General features: G+C 38.7%; 1 protein-coding gene across 1 annotated transcript; it reads right to left on the bottom strand.

The window, feature by feature from the left end:
• Positions 1 to 3,966: 3,966 nt before the first annotated feature.
• calb1 (calbindin 1) lies at positions 3,967 to 22,381 on the bottom strand. Its single transcript, XM_064339061.1, has 11 exons — positions 22,232 to 22,381; positions 21,604 to 21,680; positions 14,673 to 14,747; positions 8,939 to 9,019; positions 8,454 to 8,510; positions 7,018 to 7,095; positions 6,497 to 6,552; positions 6,346 to 6,385; positions 6,195 to 6,248; positions 5,397 to 5,468; positions 3,967 to 4,940 (listed from the first exon to the last, which is right to left on the bottom strand). Exons 1-11 carry the CDS (start codon positions 22,308 to 22,310, stop codon positions 4,827 to 4,829), a joined length of 783 nt encoding a protein of 260 aa, XP_064195131.1. The 5' UTR covers positions 22,311 to 22,381; the 3' UTR covers positions 3,967 to 4,826.
• Positions 22,382 to 23,977: the final 1,596 nt, after the last annotated feature.

Here is a 23,977-nt window from a genome sequence, read left to right as displayed (position 1 = left end):
TTGACGATCGCCGTTTCGTTCTCTTTGGCGGTACCAATGGCGAGAAGCGGTAATTGCAGGTGTGTTTTTGGACCTCACTTCCCAGAGATCCAACCGGATCCAACCAGCGTCACCTTTGTGACATACCTATAGCCTACATCAGGGATCATCAGCGCTGGCCCTCGAATCCAAATCCAGCCCTGGTTTTCTTTTCTCCCGGGTATTTAGTGCTACTGATTGGCCAGACTGTCTGCACACCTGATTCCCAGGCAAAGGGAGGGTGGTAAATTAGACAACCAGATAGCCAACTAGAGACTGGAAAAAACTGTAGGCCGATCACACAACTGAGTGGAAGAGCAAGCCTGTTGTGTTAGCTCCAACCACTGGCGGACCAACCACTGATGGGTGATGGAAAACGCGTCACTAACTGTGCGCCGCTTGTAATTTTTTGGGAATATTGCCACAGACACCCAGTTCTTTAATCATAAATTATAATAATAATATAAATTAATATAATAATAGGCTCAATCACCATTGTGTTACCTAATTCGCCAATAGATAGTGACTTAACAGACATTTACTAATGAAAATCTTTGAGATGATTACTTTAAAACCATTATAGACCGGTTCTTATTATTTTAGTAAATAGTGTTTTGTCTTTATTTTATTTCATTCATGTAGGCTCTCTGGATTTAATTCTACTGTACGAGTGAAAATGGCAGAATCAGATTGTCCATAAAGATCTGTATGATAAGCAAATAACCTGTTGTTGGTGTGTCAATTGAGATTCTTAATGATAATCGCTGCATGCATGCAAGGTCACTTCTGATGCTATTATATTGGTGACAAGTGTAATAGAAATGGTTGCGGCATAGGCTGCATGACAGATGGAACAAAGGTACAAACCATATCAAGCGGAAGCGAGTGTGTCTCCATCTGTTCATTGTCAAATGGTGCTAGTCTTGGCACAACATGTGAGTAGTGACCCGAACAGGCGGACATCAATCAATCACTGGATGTAGGTGCTTGCACTCAGCATGTTGTGCAACATTATTGCTTGAAGGTGACCAGATAAGTCAGAATTCACTACTGTACACTACATTGAGCTATTGCTGCTTCATCGACTAACATATTCCTGCCCAGCACTGTGTAACAAACGGCCCACAGTCCTTGTTTCACCGCTTTGTTTTTCCACATCCTTTCTGTATGGTTTTTACCAAAATTAGTTGCTTGATTTTCCGACCTTTCGTACAGCAGTTTGTATTAGAATTGTTTCTGCAGTCAGCCTAAACTACCTGTGCTTCCCTGTTTCCAAATGAAGATACAGTCTTCCAGGACAGGTCACAAAGGTCCCCCAAGTGGCGCTATCTTCTAATATTGTCCCGTTCCATTCATGCAGTTTGAAACTTCCCTCCTCTTTTAGTGGAAGGCACGTGAGTATACTAGTGTTCGCTGCCAATGAGAATCTTTTCAGCTGAAAACAAGGCACTGGACTGCACAGGTTCAGGGAAATAGTTTTTAAAAGTGTGTACACTGGAATGTCTTCCAAGCAAAATGTCACTGGGCTGACTGTGATGTTTGCAGTTATATGGAATAGATTTCTGTTGAGATATCCTTTGAGAAAAATCTATGAGCAGCATTTGTGAATGCATGGATTTATGCTACTGTGCTCTGGTAAGCTATTTTTAGTTAATTCGATTTTAGGTTTTATGCAATTTTTCATATACTCTGGGCTATTCATATTTTGTCAATTATATACAGATGCACAGGGGAAAATTGTGAGAGAATAATAATCTTTTGCCTCAAGTCTACCCTTGTCTGGCCTAATCATCTTAAAGATTTCTTTTTTTTTTTTACTGACTAGTAAAAAGAATTGTCTTGAGCTGCTGTTTGATTGTGAACATGCACATGGTGAATGAAGCTTCGCTGTTATTGCTTCTGGATTTTTCCATAAAAGTGACTTTCACACCTAATTTGACCAGAGGGAATGTTTTTAACCCTAGTTGTTTTGCTGCTGATGTATGTTTAGACAGCTGTGAATGCTTGCTTTGCTCGCCTGTGCACACCACTGGACCAGATAATTAATTGTGAGAAAAAAACCAGTGCTTCCAGCTCATATTTCTGTGGACTTAATGTAATTGCTGTATTTTATTCCTCTTATTCTTGTCTTACATCACTCGATCACATACTCGTGCAGGCAACTCGATTGAGAGTTTAAGGACTAAACCTTCTGCAGTTTGCCAGTTGGGAAAATATCTTCTGGACATATACCTTCTTGGGTGTTGTTGCATGAGAAAACAAACCCATGATAAGTTGCATGTTTGTTAACCCGTGCTTGACCTCTACCAGTATCTTGCTTATGTCCAGTTCTTGGTGGTTTCCTGAAAAAAACCTATTATGTATATCAGGTACTAAAACAATATGCAATTTCAATGATGATCTGACAAAGATTTCATAGAATTCAGTACCCTTTTAAAATAATTGTTTTATTTTCACCGCATTTTAGTCTTATTTGTGTATAAACAATCACTTCAGCCAAATCGATTAAAAGTGTCAAAGCTTTAGAGAAGCCACTGGCGTCCTTTAACTTGTATCCTGTTTGAAACCTCATGGATCTACTCAGTAGAGTCCTTCATAAAACTCACAAGCAAAAAGAGAACTGAACAGGGCGATTCACGAAAAACAAGAGTGTTTCTTCACAGAAGTAAATTAACACAATGCATACCAGATGGCCGCTATGCACCATAGCAATCTTCCAGATAAGACTGCCGTACATCGAACAAGTTTGGGGGGCCAGCGGTCCAATTATATGATAAGATCACCCCACTGTTTTAACTGGCTCTGCACTGATAGTGCTTGCAGTTCAGTCTCTGCTTCTCCTTTATCACTTCTCACCATAACATGTCTGGGTACACACACCCTCACACACACGCACGCACGCACGCACACAGACACAGACACAGACACACACACACACGCACGCACGCACGCACGCATGCAGACACAGACACACACCCTCACACACACACACACACGCACGCATGCACACAGACACACACACAGGAGTTGGGCAAAATAATGGAAACCACAAGCAAAAAAGACTGATTTTGAAGTAGTTAAATCAAATATACAAAGGCAGCTGCACAGGTGAGTCTAATTAAGTTGAATGACATTTAGCAGTATGTGTAGCTATAAAAGAGTTCTGACAATCAGCGCACTGATGTGCGAGTTCTCAGAGCAACATGAGGCAATTAACAGATCCAAAGTGATCAAACAGATGGTGCCAGAAGTCAAAACTCACTGACAGGGTCAGACAAACACACAACAGCATAGCTGCTAAACTCCCCAAAACTACAGTCCCAAAACGGACCACAAAACATCTCTGTGTCAAAGACTGTCCTAAGCTTCACAAAGCTGGTGTTAATGGCAGGGATGCCGTTTGGAAACAAAATTCTTTCAAAGTTAATGCCGCATAACCTGATGTAAAGAGCACAAACCTGGACCCCTGATGTGAGTGAAAAAAGTAAGATTGTGTGATGAGTCTACTTCTCCAACATTTGGATGGGTTTATATCTAGATAAACCTAAATGAAGTCTTCAGCTATGAACAGAACAATGTCTGTTCCCAAATTTTACACGTGGTGGATCTGTATGGGCAGCCATCTTATAGGAGTTACTGGGACCGATGATTGCTCTGCATGGACATACAGTATGGCGAGCAAGGAATATGAAGCCATCCAATGGTGTTAAGTTAAAACTACACAAAATATGAATAAAATCTTGTGGGGACTGAATGCTAGAATGGTACGCATATACATACATTATATATCATTTTGAGTTGATTACGCTGAGTACGTGTTTCTACAGTATTACTATTGTCATGGTTACCTCTGCACATTCAGAGCTGAGGTTTCAGTGAGAACTTGTCCATTTACATGTACAGAGGAATTTACATTCAAATATTTAAAACATTGCACACAGATAATGGTTGTTTAGAGGGAAAATTTAATCTGACATGTTTGGAGGGGTGGATTAGAAGGACAACACACCACAACACAAAGCCAGAGGTTTTTAGGTAGTATTTGAATAATGTTTAATTACAGGTTACACAGTGAGTCTGGTATTCAGCATAGAGTTGCACATCATTCCTTACAGTGCAAAATTGTTGCTATTACACTGGACATTTATCGTCATATATATAATCAGGGATAATAAATCTGGGAGATATACTAGGCTATGTGCTTACAACTTCAGTAATGCCTTGGTAGAAGGCTTGCCTTCAGCAACAAACATGCACTGCAAGAGTAAATGACAGCTATATAATTTAAATACATAAACCCTCAACTAATCCTTCAATTCATTACTCACATATTACATTCCATCAGCTGCTAGTAACACATTATTGCTTTGGCTACAATATCATCAGGTAGATTTTTATTTTTCATTCTGGTGTGGATATTATATAACTCAAAAATATGACGAGGTGATCTGTTACTCAATGTGTATAGCTTTCAATTAATGCGGAGAGAAGTTGTGATACTGCATCACAGAATATATAGAGGTCAAGGCTTGGGTCTGTTTTTTATTGTATCAATCTTGTCATTACAAAAGCTGTACATTACAAACAGTATAGAAACAACAGGTTGAAAAGTATGTGCCACCAGCCTCATATATATACCTACATGCCGCCGATCAAATTTACAGGTTTAAAAAATAAATAAATGAAAATACGTCCTACTACCCTTAGAGTCTCTAGCTACCTTTACACACGTCACGAGTCAGTGGGGTGGGAGGGGCGTATGGATGAGGGTGGGAGTTTGGGGAGAGGGGATGGTATGGGGGGGTTTCTCAATCATCATCGGCACATAGGACCAGCGCCAGCTCAGTCCTGTACAGCTTCCCGCCGTCAGACAGGGCCATAATGGCGTTCTTGTAGGTTGGGATCTTGCTGGGGTCTAACACCTGTCAGGGACAAGGAAGTTTCTTTAGAAACTGCTGTCATATGCTTATTGCTGTAGCACAAGCTGAAACCACTTTGGGTAATTCTATTTGATTCTAAGATCTTACAGCCAATTGCAGAGTTAGTTTTTTTTAGTCTAAAGACAAAGTAATTTTGTGTCTGGTGAGGTTGGAAGGGAGGAAAAACATCATGATTATATAGTTACATATAGTTTATATACTGCTTTTTATTTTAAAATTCAGCAATTGTACATTCACATCATAGCCTTATTAAATTAAGCTTTATGTTTGTGTTTTATTTACCATATGTTTTTACATATTTTGCAAGAAAATGTTTACAGTTTTTCAAGATTTCTGAGCATGGTTTCATCCTCCGCAAGGTACTTAAACTCTTTTTGTTATCTGAAAGGCTAAATTAGGAGTTGTGGCTGCTGTGCACTATACATTTTTGCGAGTTACCTTATTGTTTTTCTCGCACAGGTCTTTGAGTAGGGCATCCAGTTCGTTCTCATCCATGTACCCATTTCCGTCCTGAAAACACGGAGAGATCGACAGGGTCACTCCCTCCAGAATGCCAAAGTCTTTTGTTTTGACAGCGCAAGGTGATGGAGGCTTTAGCACTGCCCCCGAAAGTCACAGGTGCTCTCATCGAAACCACAGGACCAGATTATTTTCCCCCTCCAAGCCCCACACTGTCGACACCAGCAGGGGTGCTCAACATCTGCCGTTAATTTGCAATCTGATGCCTGCTAAACATGACCAGTGGAAGCCCCCCCGCTGCTTAAAGCCCCCCTTTAAACGAATGTACCGCCATTTCCTTCACCAGTCACCTCTCTGGGGTGTTCAGCTATTACACGGCCCCAAGCGGTCTGACTGCTTATGCAATCCGAACCTGCCAATCAGCACGTGTCAGGCGGCGTGTCATCCCCGCCGATCCAGGGATGCGGCAGTGCACTGCAGAGGGCCTATGCCAACTGCCTGCTGCGGTGCGGGCTTAGCCGCCAGACTCTGCCTCTGTCTCTGCATACAGATAGAGCTGTCTGCTTTAGTTTGGAGCAGAGGGAAAGCCCCGATCGGCTTTATCTACCCCTCCCCCCTTTGAATTGCTGTCTAGATGATCACTGGCATCAATAGGAAAATTATTATTGATAAAATCTACACAACATTCAAGTTAGACAACCAGTCATTTGCAGCACATTAAAACTTGAACTGGGATTCCATTATTGCTGACATGGTTATTATCTTTAAAAAACATACCTGGTCATAAAGCTCAAAAATCTTGTTGAACTCTTTTTTTGTCATTTTCACCCCCTTAAAAGAAAGAAGACACATACTCTCTGTGAAATTGCTGGGCCAAGGTCATTTTATGCAGAATTTTCCATTTTCAGATTCAAAACACTCTTTGTACCTGGAACCTGAGCAAAAAGTTCTCCTGGTCAGGTAGCAGCCTGTTAAAAATACACAGAAAGCAAGGTTTTTTTATGCCACAATACAGTCTGGCACCACAAACATCTGGTGATGATTTATGCACAGAGAATGCCACCAAACAATTAGCCAACCTTGCCATTTCTGCCAAGCAGAGCTTGCCATCGTTGTTGGAGTCAAACATTTTGAGCTGGAATAAAAATCACATGTGATTTATACCACAAACAACACAGCAACAAAATAGCACATCAGGAAAATAGATGAGTTCTAATGCAGTATATAATCTGGGGCTGGCTGCCTGTTCATAGCCTGATGGCAGAAGGCACTTCAGTGTTACACAGAACATGCATTGCAGAGGGACCGTCTACCGTCCGTCATGTTTAACTCATCATCTTATTTATAAATGCACTACTTTAATGTAATAGACCCAATAAAGCCTCAATGTTTTTTGGGCACCTCCTGCAGGTTCACCTCATGGTAAATGTCTGTCTTGTGCAACGATATGCGAATAAATAAATGTAAATAAAACACACCACACAAACATGATATAACTGATGTAATATACTCTGTGATTATTTATTTGCGTTTGAAGTCCACCTCTTTGTGTCATTCAGCCTGACCTGCTCAGTCCGAGAGAAAGCAGAGTGACTCTTACTGTTGTGCACGTATATTCATCTAATTTCTTGTCATCGTATTGTTTCCCAGCCTTCCGGAGTAGATCTTTCAAAAAGTTCTGAAATCACAGAGGCACAGACAGAGATTAGTGCTTTGTTTTCAAGCGCACATACAGGCTCAAACCAGTAATATGCATACTTAGGGCAATAATCCATTGCAACCACTTCTATAGGCCACCTGCTTTGGAGTTACTTCAAACACGTTTTTTTTTGTTATTTTAGACCATGAAAACCTAAAATACCCGATACTCGCCAAAAGCAAGCAGGTCATTAGAAACTTCTGTAAGTAAGTATGCAGAAGAGTCTTAAAAGAGACTCAAAAAAGACTTAAAACAGTGCTTGGAAATGGCCCTTACATAAGCTCTTTACCCTGCAGCCATCAAATAACATTCTAAATATATGACCCTCCAGCCTCCATAAGGTATCCCTCTCTGCCACTCCTAACCATATTGATAGACTAACAAGCAACAGCACCGTCACTGTCATATAACATGAGGGGAAAATACGAAGACGACCACAAGCTTTGGGCTCAAATTGAACGTCCTGTCAACATCACCGCAGAGATAACAACAGCACCATCACCAACGCCTGCAGTACTGAACTGCTCTGCATATCTTGTGATTAGAGGTGAAAGCCCCACGTTCCGGCCCCTCCGCAGGTCGGGCGGGGCTGCAGGACATTCCGCCGACTGCAGAAAATTCAGGCACTCTCCCCGTCCCCATTAAACCACACTGCACAACGTCTCGCTGACATATTACCTTCATTATCAAGTCACCCACTGAAAATCTGACAGCTGTTCAGGGACTGCAAATAGAAAAAAGAGTACCAGTCTTTCTAAATTTCTGTTGTTGTCTTTTTTTCATGCCAGGATGCGCCAGTCTGCCGCACTGCTCCCCATCCCCCACACTAGCTATATGCTGTGTAAGAGCACACTGCCATCTCAGATGTCTGTCTGTGTTCTCTAACTTCATTTGAAATAAATTGGGTTGTAATGAGTGTAAACACAATGCACCCAGAACAAATGAAAGCCCAAGCACTGTGATGAAATGGCCTGGATGGACCTTGGACCTTCAGGCACGCATCTTGCATCTTGATGCCCCGCTCACTCTGGGCTCCAGTTTAATTATTTCACTTCCTTACAACCGCTGCTGGAATGGGTAATATACCCATGAGTGCCACTTTAACACAATATGAATACAGTCGGGCTGCTCCATTACAGTTCCACATAAAGGCCTGCAATATCCATTACATACATTTTAATCACCAACCTCTTTCATAATGGAATTACAGTAATAGTACTTGTGGGCCAGGATAGAATAAGGCCCAGGGGTCCATTGCTATTACCGAAACAGATGATGAAAAGACGGGAGATACACAACTTGTCCCAGAGTTGGGGTTTGTCTCCATGGTTTCTCACCTTGAGTTCATCAGCTTCGATGTAGCCGCTGTGATCTGCGTCATAATTGCGCCAGGCCTGTGAGAGAACAACGGCCATTCCATGTGACTCATTATGGGGGGGCAACTACACAGATCTCAGTCTGTTAAACAGCTTTCATTACATCCATTGCTTTGCAAACACAACATTGTTAAGCTCTACAGCAAAGCAATCATTTGTTCAATCACATTTGTTAAGCGTAATATCAACCCACCACAACATATTACAAGCTTAAACCTAGAGTTCCTGAACTCTTCAAATCTTGCCGTAGATTAACACTAAGTTAAAAAGAACAGCTTTAAGTTAAAAAGGAACCTATAAACATTTTTTATAGAATATTTTTCTATAGATCACTGTATCTGCACTATACATAGGAAGGTGAGGGGTTTAGTCTGGTTTAAATGCTGCAGACTAATTATGGTTTATTCAATAAAAATAAATATAATAATCAAAATAAATAATAATACCTGCATGAACTCAGCACAGGACTTCAGCTGTTGCCGGAAATATAACAAGAAGTTTTCTTCTGTGGGTAATATCTGTACAAGCTATGGCAAAAAAGAAAATAAAGAATTTCATCAATTCAAATTATCAGGCTGCATTGACAAGATCAGAATGTCTGTTAGTGTTAGATGATGTGAATCATTTCTAGATATAGCAGTTGAGGAATTATACTATTAAAATTATGTTAATTTTGTGATACAGTTATGCTATGGAGTTAGTTGAATGGCTGGAACACAGCAGTGGTTCTGTGGCTTAATGCGAAGGAACATAATCATGGAAGTGATAAGACAAATATGACCTTACCTATTGTTTGATATATTAGCACCTTAAATATGTGTTTGTGTAATTACACAAAATATTTGTGTATATAGATAATACTATTATAGGTTAACTCATTGTTTTATACGCCTCACAATTAGCCACCCAATCGTGTGATTTCCATTCCAGTGCCAATCAGGGTGCTTGGAGGTTTGAATCCCCATGAGCCACGTGACAGAAACAAAGAGGACAGAAATCATATCATATCAACATATAATCAATAATACCTGTGATTTGCACTCCCAAAGTGAAGAAGAAGGACCACAAGACGCATTCTATTCCTTGTGGTCATCAATGTATTGCAAATAATGTCAATGACCATTTCAGAGACGCTAATACATTATCTAACGTCAACACTGTCATCCATCCCATCTATTATCTATACTCGCTGTATCCTAGTCAGGGTCACAGGGGGTTCTGGAGCCTATCCCAGTGTGCATTGGGCGAGAGGCAGGAATACACCCTGGACATCGCAGAACACTGTCATTCATGAGACAAAAGTCATTCATGTGACAATTAGCACCAAACAACGGATTAATATATATATTAATTATCATATATTTGTAATAATTCAAGTAGCAAGTGAAATGAAAATTAAGGAAAAAAAATCAAACATTACCACTAATTCTGACAGCAACACACAATCACAATGACAACACTACACAGGAAAGTATACAACCTACTTGACATCAAAATATAATAATTAAAAATACATTCACACTTAGCGTTGAAGAATTCATCTGTGAGGAAGGAGCAAATTATATATATATATATATTATATATATATATATATATATATATATACAGCAACTTTTTTATTTTCAGAATGCAACTGTAATTTGAGCCATTGGTTTTTACACAAATATTACATCTAAAAGTTCAGAAACATTAGAGAAAAAAGATGCACAATTGGGATTATTGCAGTTGAAGTCAATTTCGATAAAATTATATCTCTTTGGAGAATGAGCAACTTCCTACTTCAAGTCTTTATTTCCTGTTTAGTTTTATTCCTAGGCACACTAAAGAAGTCTGCTATGAGTAACAGATCATCCTTTTGGCAACAGTCAAACCGTTTCACAGCACGAAAGATAGCAAACCCATCTAAATCAAATTTAGCCATTTTTGAAGATGTTCCCCCAATCCGGTTATAAACCAGTCTAGACCGTAACAGGAAGTTAGGATAATGGAAATGAGTAGGGAATGGGTAAGGGAAATGATACTTCAGACTGACGAGTAACTCTGGTCCTTATCAGCTTATCCAAAACTAACTAAAACCTGGCTAGTCTTTGAAGGCTTGGTGGGCATGGGCTGGCTATGAACGCTGTGCTTCGGGACAATTAATCTGCAGGCTGAGACCAAGCATCTGAATAGCATACCCAATGGAGATTTAAAATTCCACCCAAAGTTACCTTCAGAAAAAAATAAAAATAACAATATAGTGTCCTGATGAAAGGATCTGTAATTCAGCTAGGAACGCTGGGAACTAACTGTACGGCAAGCAGAGGGGCAGAATGGGAGTCAAGGTCAAAACAATGAGCCAATTGTCAAATACAAAATCCAATCAACAAACAAACCATAACAGCTCGGCGAGAATCAGAACTAAATAGAAAGAGTTAATGGTCAAACAAGAAATCCAATTGAGGAACGAACCAGAACGGCTAGACAAGAATCAGAATCGAACAAAATAATGTCAAATACACAAAGTCAAAACAAAGTAACTGCTATCCACGAAATAGAGCACAAGTCTGAAGAGCCCTGGTGAATGCAAACACCAGTGTAATTACAAAAACGGTGGACCTGCAAAAGCCTGCAAAACCAGCATCAATCTGTTTCTGGGTTCAGGGGTCATTAGGACATATCGACCATTTTACTGGATACAAGGCTAAGCATGTGTAACTATGTGCTTATTCACGTAAGATCTGCGTTGGACAGTACTACCCATTATTAGCCTGCTGGTTAAAGCACTGCAAGCTAAGTAGTTAGCTGAAGCAAGCAAACAATTCAATAGCTACTCACTTAGCTATCAAGCTACCCAGATAGACAGTGATTCCAGGCCGGATCTTTGCCAATTCTGACATGGTAGTGTGAACTTCATTTAGCTACAAATTGTGACATTTCTGCTTTATGAATTGAACAGAATTTAACGTGCCTATCATCTGGTAAGTTAGTAACTACAAAGCCTTGTTAGCTACTTTCACAGCTAGGAAAGCTACATACAAGGCTTGTAAATTAACTAACGAACCAGTAACTTCTAAATACACATACGAAAGAACAATGTGCCGTAGTATATGATTGTACAATCATGTGATAGCCCTGTATCCAATAAGGGTTTGATACATCAAAATGAAACCGGAACAGATTGATGAGTTTTTTCAGGTCCACGTTTTTGTAATTACACCGCCTTTTTCAAAGTGAGTAACCAGAGGCCAACCTGATGATGAACTGGAAGAATGAGACATACACATTAAAAATGAGAGAAAGCATCAATGAATATTTAAGAATTAATGACACATGAGATTGACTCAATCATCTTATGGGAAGGAGTACAGGTAGAATTGAGAGGGTAAATAATATCATGTTCATGAGTAAGAACATAAAAAGGTAGAAATAACCACTGAACTGAAATAATGCTAAATTTGATTAATTGGTAACACATATGTAACTGTATAAACCAGTCAGAGAATATACAGGCATTTCAAAATGGAAAGTTTATCTCAGAAATCTTTTTTGCCCACAATAGCAAAATCATTTCCTTCCAATAACTGAAGAAACTGTACAGCAAATAAAAATTTCATACATGGAACTTGGGCACCAACTTGAAATTCTTCCTTATTTACAGTCATTCCTAAACAGGGCAAAGATGCAACAGTCTGTTCATCGTACATCGTTTCACTTTCAAATGCTGATCAGAAAATATTATTTGCCAATATAGCAATTAGACTAAACATAATTTCCCCAGACAATTAATGTTGACCAACATGGATCTTTAGCTAAAGTTATGATCAGACAACATTAGATGCACCTTGCATATTACAGACCACTGAAGTACTATGAGAAATACAAATTTATTAACAATGCACACAGAAAAAGCCATTAAAATGGTACTCTTGCCAAACATTTTTGAAGCATTTGGAGAATTCATATTTTCATCAGTTTCATGTATGAAACCCCAAACTCACAGGTGAAGCACAGGGAACTAGGCAAGGATACCCTTGGCAGAAGCCATAAATCAACAGGAAAACTTTAAGGGAGTGGCTATAGGCCAAAAATAGAAATAAATAACACACACTAGCTATTCAGATGATTTCATGGTGTATCTTCTATTGAAGAATCATTACCAGCTTCATATGAAACAATAGCACAGTAAAGTATCTTTTCAGAGTACAAACTAAATGAGAGAAAATGTAAAACAATTATACTTGGAAATCCACATATAGAAGATTTTAAACAGATACACCCTGGAATGGGACCATTTGAATTATACAATTATACAAGTGCAATTATCCAACACTAGAAAATAAACTTTATGAAGATTTGAGCAGATGGAGAACAATACCAGCCTCAATATAGGATTGACACAAGAAAAATGAGCGGTCTACATTGATTACTTTTCCAAGCATTGCTCCTCCCTATAGCTTCATCTACGTTAAACCATTACATACTGTATAGAGAAAATGGTGGATTAACACTCCCCTCCAAAACCTACTAAAGTATATCAATGCTGCACAAGATAGTACTTTAATGTCATGGATCAATGACAAATCCCGAGCAAAATGGTGATCAGTTGAAAGGACAAATGCTAGGAATGGCCTTAAAAACACTACCCTTTATAGCACAGCAGGATTGAAGCTGAGGAATTGTAAGGGGCAGGTGCTGGTGGCCATTAAACTACAGTACCATCTGTAAGTACTGTAGGGAGTTTCCTTGGAAGACCTGTGCAATAACACCACAAACTCAGGCTAATACTTACAATCTGTCAGGTGGCGATGCAAACCACTCCCATATACTCTGCTTAGGCACAGGATTAAATGACTTCTGGGAGGATGTTGGCAGTAATATATCCTGAATCTTCAATATAAGAGGGGATTTAGAACCCAGAATGTTTATCGAAGGGATTCCACCTCTAGGAATAAACTCTATACTCAACTACAATACTGACAATGGCAGCTATGAAGCTAATTACTCAAAACCAGTTTAAACCGGATAAACCATCATATATAAATATTGAATATGAAATCAGGACTTCCCTATCTTTTGACTTTAACAAAAGACAAAACAAATAGCAAAAAAGATTATATGCATGTATGAAAGTAAAAATGTATGAATTAACTGTTTCTCTTATTCCTGTTTCATTTTACTCTTCTTTTGTTTTTTTTAAATTGTTTTTTATTAGCTTTTTACTGTTAGTATATTTGTCATAACTGCCTGTTTGGTTGTTTGTCTGTTTGCTTTCATTCATCATCTAACAAGACAAAAAAAAATCGATTGGAAATTATTCTTGACCAAGGAATCAAAAAGTAATTGCGAAATAATTTAAAATGAACATGCCCAAACTAACTCAATGGCAGTAGTATTAAATCAGAACCACTCAGAATTTATTCATCTCAGCGTATTTGTCAAAAATGCATAGATAGCAATGATATCTAGGAATAGCCCCACCCTCAGCACCAGTGTCCAAGTGTGACTGACAGGTGAGAAGTCAAGTTTATTTCATTTACCCCGGAAGGTCAACTGGTTTTCTTTATCTATGCCTTGTGTGCTATCTCTTCCGAGCCCATCAATTCTCACACGCGGTCCTGCATTCTGGGTCCCTAACCTTATTTATCAGCCAAGCTGGAGGATAGATTTATCACAGAATTGACAGTAAAAAGCTTAACATCTCTGACCCTTTAGTGAGGAAGAATTCCCTCAGTCTCTTCAGCGATACAGTCAGTTAACTCAGTGAAAGCAGACACTTGAGGTGAGAATAATCCTTCCTTCATAGTCCAGAAGACATCGGCAATAAATTAACTAGATTCTGCATCACCTGATTGAGATGCTAATCGGTTAAAATACTTCACAAATGTTCCTGCTGCAGAGCACGGTTGTCCAAACTTATCTCAGCAGGATTGGTATGGGTGCAAGCTTTTGTTCTAGCAAAACACTAAAACACCTGATTGTACAAATCAACTATCCATAGTCTTCAATCAAGTCCATTATTTTAAACCAGGTGTTTTCATACTGGGATGGAAAACAAGCCAGCATCCACACAGGCCCTTCACAGATAAGACTGGACTCCTTGGTTCCATTTGACTAATCATGTACAGACTCTACATTCATAAAAATAAAAATATTTGCATAATATTGTTCTTCAATTTAAAATAGATAAATGACTCTCACCTCCACAATTCCGATCTTGCCATCTGCATTTTGCTCGTATTCCTGCACGAAGGCCTTCATTTGCTCTGTCAGCTCCTGCAAAGAGTCAACAAAAGTGAGCCTCCGTGTTCCAAGCCGTCAACTGAAAGTTGCTTGAAAAATGAAGCACATGGTAGAACCCACTGTTATCACCACGCAATGAAAAAACACCACTGCACATGTCTCCCAATACCAGCATCAGATCGTCGGGTTCATAAAGCACAACATGCAGTTATCTGAGGGAGTGTTTGGTTGATTTGGTGGCCCTTTATTAATACATGTCATATGTACTGACCAAACTTACATATTTTGCAGGGGTTAATTTTCAAATATTACTTCATTTGTTTTCACAGCTTAATAATTTTCAGTGTCAGTTCAATATTAACATGAAATTAATTATATGAAGTTATCTACACATTTTTTTCTCTCCAGAGAACTTTGAAAACATGTCCTTCCAAAATAATGTTATTTCTAAAGGGTGCATACAGTTTCAATATAGTTTTGGGCTAGATCACTCAATACTATTGCTCACATTTACTCCTGAGGGCATTCAGTGTCTACCCAGAGTACCTGACTACCATCTGATCAGAACATCAGTGATGTAATGCGATGATGTAATGCTGTTTTACAGTAGCTCTGTGCCAGGGACATCTGGTTGACTGGTTCGTCTATCAGATCCACATTAGCTGGAAGGCATGGTCCATACAAGACAAGCTGGGAAACCCCCACACTATAATGTCCAGTGAAGTACTCCTGTTCCAGGGGGTTTAAAAAGTGGTGAAGTGCTTCACAGAACAGAATGTTGTGGGTGGTTTGCTTGTGTCTGTGAACCTTCTTTCAGTTCTGTTTAAACAGCATATAAAATTGCAACATACAACCTGCCTCTGTCAAAGTCCTGGACAGGTTTGAAAAACTGGGTCAGTATCCTATTACAATGCCTTAAGTTTTCACCCCCCACTGATTATTTCTCATTGTGCCTTTGCAAAATCAAATCATATTTAAATTGTTTTTTTCTACCCTTATATAAGTTGCTCTCTATAATATCAAATTAAATATTTAAATTACTTGATTCATTAGTATTCTCCTCCTTAGTATTCACAGCCTAAATCGAGCCAGATATATTCCATCTCGTTGAGAGATCACATTAAATGTATTAACTAGGTCCACATATGTTGATTTCAGATGCAACTCTTCAATTGCGTGTTGTAGAATAAATATCACTGATTTTGTGAGATCTCACAACTGAAACAGTTACAATGATCAGTCACACTGTCATGGAGACCAAAGAACTGCCCATGGAAGGTTATAAAAAGCATGATTATTTTCCTGATTAATATTTTATCATCAAAATGAAAAAAATATGGCACAACCCCCAACACTCTCAAGATCAGACTGTCCTACAAAACTGAGCAATAGATGAAAAGGGCAATTGACAGAGTAGTGACCAAGAGGCCTGCTACAATTCTAATAGAGTTACACATCTCAGCTGATTTTGGAGAAACTCTCCAGAGATCAACAATCTCTTCAACACGTCACAGGTTTGTATGCTTTAGCAAAGTAACTAGTTATGCCTGTAGCATGACCCTGAGACCTTCTCTAAGAATATTTTATGCTCTGATGTGACTAAAGTTGAGCTCTTTGGTCGGAAAGCAAAGTGCTATTTTGATACCAAGCAAATACAGCCCATCACCCATTCCTACCATCAAGCATGGTGGTGGCAGCTTCATGGTATGGGGTAACTTTTCAACAGGAGGGACTGTAAAACTTTGCCAATTACCATCAAGGGTAAGACAGATGGGATGAAATACATGCAAATCCATGAGAATAACCTGTTTCAATCAGAGATCTGTGTTTATGATGAAGATTTACGTCCCAAAAGGCCCCTGGCCCAAAGCACAAATTAAAACGACTAAAAAATGAATGGCTTTAAAAACAGCGCTGTTTGATTCCTTAATTTTCAAATATAAAGGGAAAATCTTCTAGACACTCCACATTGAGAGAAATCTACAAAGGACTGTAATGCTTCTGCGGCTGTTAAATCATCAAATTTACAAGAAAAACTTTACATACAAAAGCACCACAGATCATGGAAAGCACATGCTACTGCACTGCAAGGGAAGTATAGCAACACAGTGTGCTGTCTGGGTTGTGTATGTCTAAATGGGGTTCTCTACATACGGTACATTTCAGTGCCAAACGGACACATTTTTATGTAAACATAACTCAACACAGTCCATGTCTAATTTACAAATATGATGGCAAGGTACCACTTGCAGTAAGCACGGATGTTTTAAGACAACCTGAAAACTGGTGGTTTGAGAATATCCCATACAAGGGCATCCCTCTGTGGGTCAACAGACGGAAATTATTCATCATTACAGGCTTGCAAGAACGCTACAGCTGTTTACTGACACAGATGAGATTGGACCTGCCCCCTGCAATTTGTTTTCGACAATAATTTATGTAAGCTATTTTTGTGTATGAATGACCTTTTAATCATTCATTCAAAATGGTCCAGTTCTGTGAATTGAGACAGTATGTTGTTCCAATAAATATTGAACTGGTCCATTTGCTGGTCAAGCAATCTTGTTTGTGGCTCAATGGTTGCCTTTTTAGTCATTATTATTCCTGCACCATTATTTGTGCATCAAAAATGAATCACTTGTAAAATGATGCGTAAATTTCAAATTAATGTCCCTGAATCAGTGCTGGCCCAACTTCACATACAAGCATGAGTGAAATCAACCATTTAGTTTGTGCATTCTGAACAACATAAGATCTCTGACATATTGTATACTGAACTATTGACTAAAGTACTAAACCAAAGCTTGAACTTTGCCCTACTGGATTAATGAAATCAACCTGTATCATATTCAGAAGGCTGTAATCAAATTTCCAGTGAGGCACTTTGGTTGTACCTTTCAGCAACACATAATTGTTTGTACAATAAACATCCTCGTCTGTATATGGAAAATGTGCAATAACTAAGCAAACACAAAGGGAAATAATCTTGGAAAATAGTGTGTATTATTTGCAAATAAATGCTCAACCGAGTCAGTAATTGGACAGGTCAGGGTTAGTGTTGCTATTACTGTCCATGAAAACTACAAGAGCAAGATGGAGCAAGATGTTCAGCACAGCATCTACATATTCCAATATACAAGTATTATCAAAATAATATTCAAAGCCTCAAACCTTCAATCTAAATGTTCATGATTAGTTTGCTCATGCATATGATGTGACGTATAAAATGATTAAAGTGCATTTTTGTGTGTGCATTATTTATTTGAATTTTCAGACTTTTTGTCCTTCTATTATACATTTCTATATTGGTACATGAGAAAAAACCTGGTTTGACAGAATATAAGATTGGCCCAAGTGCTTGTCAGTTCAAATTACTCAGGTGATACATTCCAACAGAAAAACTTCACACCAATTTAAACATATTTCACAAAATATAATTGCAGTGAAGTATTTCATTTTCCATGGTTTATAGTGAAATCTTTCTTGTAGTGATTGAATATGACCCACAGCAGGAGAACAAAATGGCCTCAGAAACATTCCAGATTGAACACACAGTGACACAACACACTCATAGATGGGTATGACGATTCTACATAAGATTGCCTTCTCTAACCCAGTGGTCAATAACTTGGAAGGGGGAGATTTCAATTCACATTGACATTTGCTATGATATTGTCACCTAATTCAGCTCAACAACCAAACCTAACTGTAATTTTGCATAGGGCTCAGCTACCAAAAAACATGATGGCCTAACATTATTCCATTCTTCCAGAATAATTGACAATCAAAATATGAAGTCATTTCACTGCATACAAGACAAACAGGATGCAATCAGTAAATGGATCAGATTATCTATGTGAAATGCAGGAATTTTTCTTTTTTCCTGCGTGACAGAAAGGGACACACAATGCCTTAATAGTGATGGGAGTTTGAGACCTTCACAAACCATCTGTTATCAGTGGCTGACTACTTTAAACCAGGCATGGCTTTTTTTTTTCACAGAGGGAGGCCTTTTGATTGGTTCAGAGTCAGTGACTGAGAATGCACTGTTGCCCCACCCATTGCAGGGTTTGTGAACCTTTGCCCACGATTTACACCAAACACAGCATCTCCACTGTACTCTAGCTGGAAATAATCATTTTCAATTAAGTGAGGGCAGTATCCTGTGATTCTGAGCTTGCCGCTAGCCACAACAACTACTGAAGTTAAAAATATTTGAACTTCTAAAACTATCACCCTGAACTTTTTGTTCTGCTGTGTCAGTTTTGAAAGGCCTTTTGGTGATTGGATTGATGAAATAATAACTCTTGTTTTTCTTAACTCTCGTTTCCCCTAGAAAAAATGCTTTTACTAATTTGCATGCCTGCTCCCTTCTGAGTGAATACTGCCATTTTACTGAGAGAAAAAAAGGGTATTCTAATGTCACAACCCATGCCTACCAGGCTAGGATGAGCAAACATCAAATGCATTCATTCTAAACTGTAAGCTAACCGCTGATCTAGAGAGACAAGTTTCATTTGGTGTAAATTGAGAATCGCCCTAATATCACTAGTCCTGTTGTCCATCGGCAGTTGTAAGGGAAAGTGGCAGACCCTGCTGCTAACCAATCCCCTGGTCAAGTTTGAATTGGAGAGCCACTGTGAATAGGCTGGTCCTTTTGGAAAAATCCAACTTGGTGCCATAAACATTGCCATTCTTTCACCTCCTTGGTCTGACATCCATTCATGTCCATAACAGTCTGCAGAAAATGCCAGTACTTTCAAATCTCACCGGCCCTACTGAGATGTGAACGATGACACACTTCCTGTGAGCTTGCACCCCTGTGGAGCTTCCAGATTATTCCACCATCATCCAAATCTCCATAAACTCATTTTACATTGCAGCCACAAAATGTCAATTCCCTTTCGGTAATCGGTCAAGTGCGCACTCTTGTGCAATTATCTCTGCAGGGTAATTGCCAACCAATGACTGAAACTTGGTCTTCTTCCAATCATGGTAAACCTCCTGCAATGTACTTCGGATACTAATGTGACTGGCAACTCCGGTCTCTTCCAGTGGTTAATCTGTTTATGATCAACACAGAGTATAAATATAATGAGGCCAGTGTCAATGCAATAGGACAAGCCTCTTAAATTTTCCTGACACAATTCATGTTGAATAGCTTAAACATATTGAACAGTTTTTTGGCAGGATGAGAACAGCCAGCAATCAAATTAAAAACGATTAGCGTTGGCCTAAAGACATGTAGATCACTTACTTCTCTCTTCCCCGTAGACTTTAATTCTTTCCACCAAAATGTGACTTGCTTGCAATGAGGTAAAAAGGTGTTGTAGATAAATCACTTTTCTTTAAAAACATTTACATGTCAAATAGGGACATGTTAGTACTGTTTATAGACAGTAGTGGCCAAACACTGTAGACTAAAATGTGTTCTATATCTCAGTTCCCCATTGCAAAATAAAATAGAATGAATAATTCTGACTAATTTTGGCACAAACTGGGCACTGTACGTCAGAATTCTTAAAAAAACAGAATTATAATTTTCTTCAACAGAACTTTCCAAAAATTCTGAAAAAAAGGTCTGAAAAAGGTCTGAAGAGCTTAGGAATGTAAAGGTTTTGGTATTCAATTACAGAAATGCTCACGAAGTAAATCCTGTAAATATGCTTTCTGATAAAGGGACAGAGGCAGTAATAGCGAACAATACCAATGTATGCTATTAATGCTACTATCTGCAACAAAAGCAAATTAAAAATATGAATCTGAAAAGGCAAATTTGTATAAGAACAGTCACATATCACAGATCCTAGATCCTAGCCTTCCAACACGCACGCCATTGAGCTTTTTTCTGTTTTATTCAAAGAAGGACTGGCTCATTATATTGTTGGTGTTTACACATTGTCACTCAAAAACGTCCTCGGAAGCAAACACTACATAAAATATATATTTTCTGAAACATTGGAATCAAAACAATTCCACGATCAGGAAATACTTACATTTTTTAAATGCAGTTTTATCTTTAGTTTATTTCCTTATAGTCCAGTGGGCTACTTTCTAATAAATAATTCCTTTTAGGGTTCCATGACCTTCAGAACACTGTCTAGGATGTAAAAATATTTACACTTTGCAAAACATTCTTGCTGTAAAAATATAATTCATCTGTATTCTGTAATCCATACAGACTAAATATACCAAATTAAATATTTGTAACAATAAAAAAACCATAATAAATAACAATAATTACTCAACTATAGGTTTTAGTTTTTTCTTAAATGGATTAATATGTGTTAAATATTAAATGACAATTGATAAACCATTATCTGTATGGAATATGATCCAATAAGCATTAAATTACGTAGCAGGGGCGATGAATACTAAACTTTGAAAACACATTAAAATCATTAGCTCTAATAAAGCATATTCCCGTCCAATAGTTAATTCCCTCAACCGACAAGTTCTGCTTGTTGATTGAAGAACGTAGCCTACCACCACTGAAACAACTGCAGGGACTTACGGAGGATGGCCACGCGTAAGGAGCTCCACCGCATCAAGGAAACGTGCAGAACAATCAGGTCAGTATCGGACTACCGTAACAATGAAGATTTCGTTCATGTGCCACCGTCACGGTGCTTCAGTGAGTAAATACGAGATAACAATTGAAGGTAAGAGATTCGTCCGGTAAAATCACTGTGGTCTAATATCAAGGGCAAACTTGAGAGAGGGGTTGTTTTAGTGGTGAAGGACACGTTTCTATGCGTTATAGAAATGACGCATTTTGTAATCGGTAAATTAGGCCTATATCACACATCGCAGTAAAAAAACAAACAAACAAAAAACCTTGAACTTTTGCCAAAATTATAAAGATTAAAGAACAAGTATCTGTACTTACTAGTCCTGCTTGTTTTCGGGCTTGCTGAAGTTCTTTAACAAAGTTCTGCAACTCCTTTCCTTCAATATATCCATTACCTGAAAGAGTAAGTGCCTCCAAATTAGCTCGTGAGCCCTAAACGTTGAAGGCAAAAGTAATTTAAAAAGCTCTTCGAATGTCATGTAACTCGATGACAACTCGAGAAAATCACTGGAGGGAACGAATTCACTTGCACAATCATTTCAGCATCTCCAAATAAATAAAATAGCTCGTTGCCTTATCGAAACATTCTTAGCCTAACTGAAATGAACTAACCGAAATTAATTTCTATTCCGTCACAATGTCACCACAACTTTCGCATAAAGTCTTTTAAAAACGTATAGTCTATACCAATGCATATAACAGTCACATCTAGAGACACCAGACACGTTGAGCACAGCAGTATTCTACACTAAACAGTCCCAACTATTCAAATACAGTGATCGGTGTCAAAATAACTCAACTCATGACGGTTTAAGTTCTGAAGCAACACTTAGAAGCAGATGCATACAATATAATTCCCAGATCAATAGATAAAAATCGCACTTCGCTCTCATCGTTAGGCTTCAGGGCCATCTTTAATCCATAATTAAACGATTTAGTAAGTTACCATCATTGTCATAATGATGAAAGATATCCAGGAACTGTGAAGCCGAGATCTCAACTCCCTGCAGGTAAGCGTTTGCCATGTCGCTGGTTTTTTTAGAATGCGAAGATGGTATTGTACTGGTACTTCTGCTCTGACTGAGCTACTTTGATCAGAGCGCCTCAGTATTTAACACTGCACTAGCGCCCCAATCTCATGGCCCCGCCCCCGCTTGCTGCGAGGGGAGAAAGGAGCCAAAAGCGAAGCTCACCTCCGCCGGAATGCCGCAGGTAGCGCGCGCTCACGCAAATACGCACTGGGGTGCACGGAGATGTGGAGCGCATTCTAAATGAGCACTTTTAGGCGCCTCGGGTTTTTTTTCATTCAAACAGCCTGACAAAAAGTAAGTGTTCAACAGAGCGACGGATACTATCCTAAACAATTCGTGGCATTTTTGAACAACTTTCCTGATAAAGTAAAGTGAGAATTACGCTGAAAAATCAACGCAGCAGTCGTTATTTTTGGGTGGTATTTTTTCTTTAGGAAAGACCACCCAAAACATTTATTTATTTATTTATTTATTTATTTATTCGTTTGTTTGTTTGTTTGTTTATCAGAGACCATGTACAACAATTGCAGCATAACATTTCATTAGCTGCATTTTACGAGACTTTTAGGGTAGCTCTAAGCAAATTTCCCTTTCCAGTGCCAGAGCAGGTGTACAACAATGACACCTATTATGTAGGAAATAGAATAGTCACTTTAGAATAGCATACGAAAGACATTCGGAAGACTAAATTCAGGGTCAGAGTTGTTCTAGATAATGCAAATTTTGTTCGTTGAGAACTTACAGTGAATATATGACATGTTTTCATAAATTGATATGACTCTGTTTCTTTACTGCATTTTCAGGTTGATGTATGAACAATTTGTAATAATAATAATACAAGGAGAAGAATATGTTTAAGTATATAAGTATATATTTAATAATATTTAATACATATTTAATAATAATAATAAATATTATTTAAAAAGGAATACAAGCAAGAGTTCTGGCATTTGGTTGTGCGTTGAACATTCCTGAGCTGTGTAGGCTCTAGTTTATTAAACTATGAACAGTGCCAGTTGCTGCTGAATTGTCTGCCATGATGAACAAACTATAGAAACATTACAGCAACCGTTAGACAAAGAGGGCAGCAGAATCTGTTGACCTTAAGATCTTGTTGGCACCTATCACTGCAAAGGGAAACTTCTACCCTAGCTGGATACAGACTGCCAGAGTGAGCAGATATTAGCACACCATACACAACACACCAGTCAACTCACCAGACAATAGGTAGACGGAATCCGGTGTAAGGCACTATGCAAGTGATTAAATAGCAACTTGCTCATTGAAACCCAGCACATGCTCTTGTAGAATGATAAGCACTAAAGCAGCCATGTTTCTTGTCTCTAAATTACTTGCCAATGTTAGGGTGAATACCAACAGACTAGGGTTCTTCAGGTCCAGGGCTGCTCAGCTCATGTGCTTATACATCTGATGGAACTGGTGTATTTGATTGGACACATACCTATCTGACTGTGTCCATGATCCAGTGGGATAGTCTAGACTTTCGTAGTGGCTGACCCCTAGTTCAGATTTATAGCATACAAACAGCTGGTCTGTCTGCCTTGGATGTCCTGGTCTTTCTGTGCAGACACTCAGAGCCCTAACAGGGTGCAGGAGAAGCAACTTTATGTCATTATATGTCACCCCTGATGGAAGACAGA

This window comes from Anguilla rostrata, chromosome 1 (genome assembly GCF_018555375.3).
Source record: "Anguilla rostrata isolate EN2019 chromosome 1, ASM1855537v3, whole genome shotgun sequence".
Lineage (NCBI taxonomy): Eukaryota > Metazoa > Chordata > Actinopteri > Anguilliformes > Anguillidae > Anguilla > Anguilla rostrata.
The sequence above is the reverse complement of the archived record's forward strand: the minus strand, read 5'-3'. Positions and strand labels throughout refer to the sequence as shown.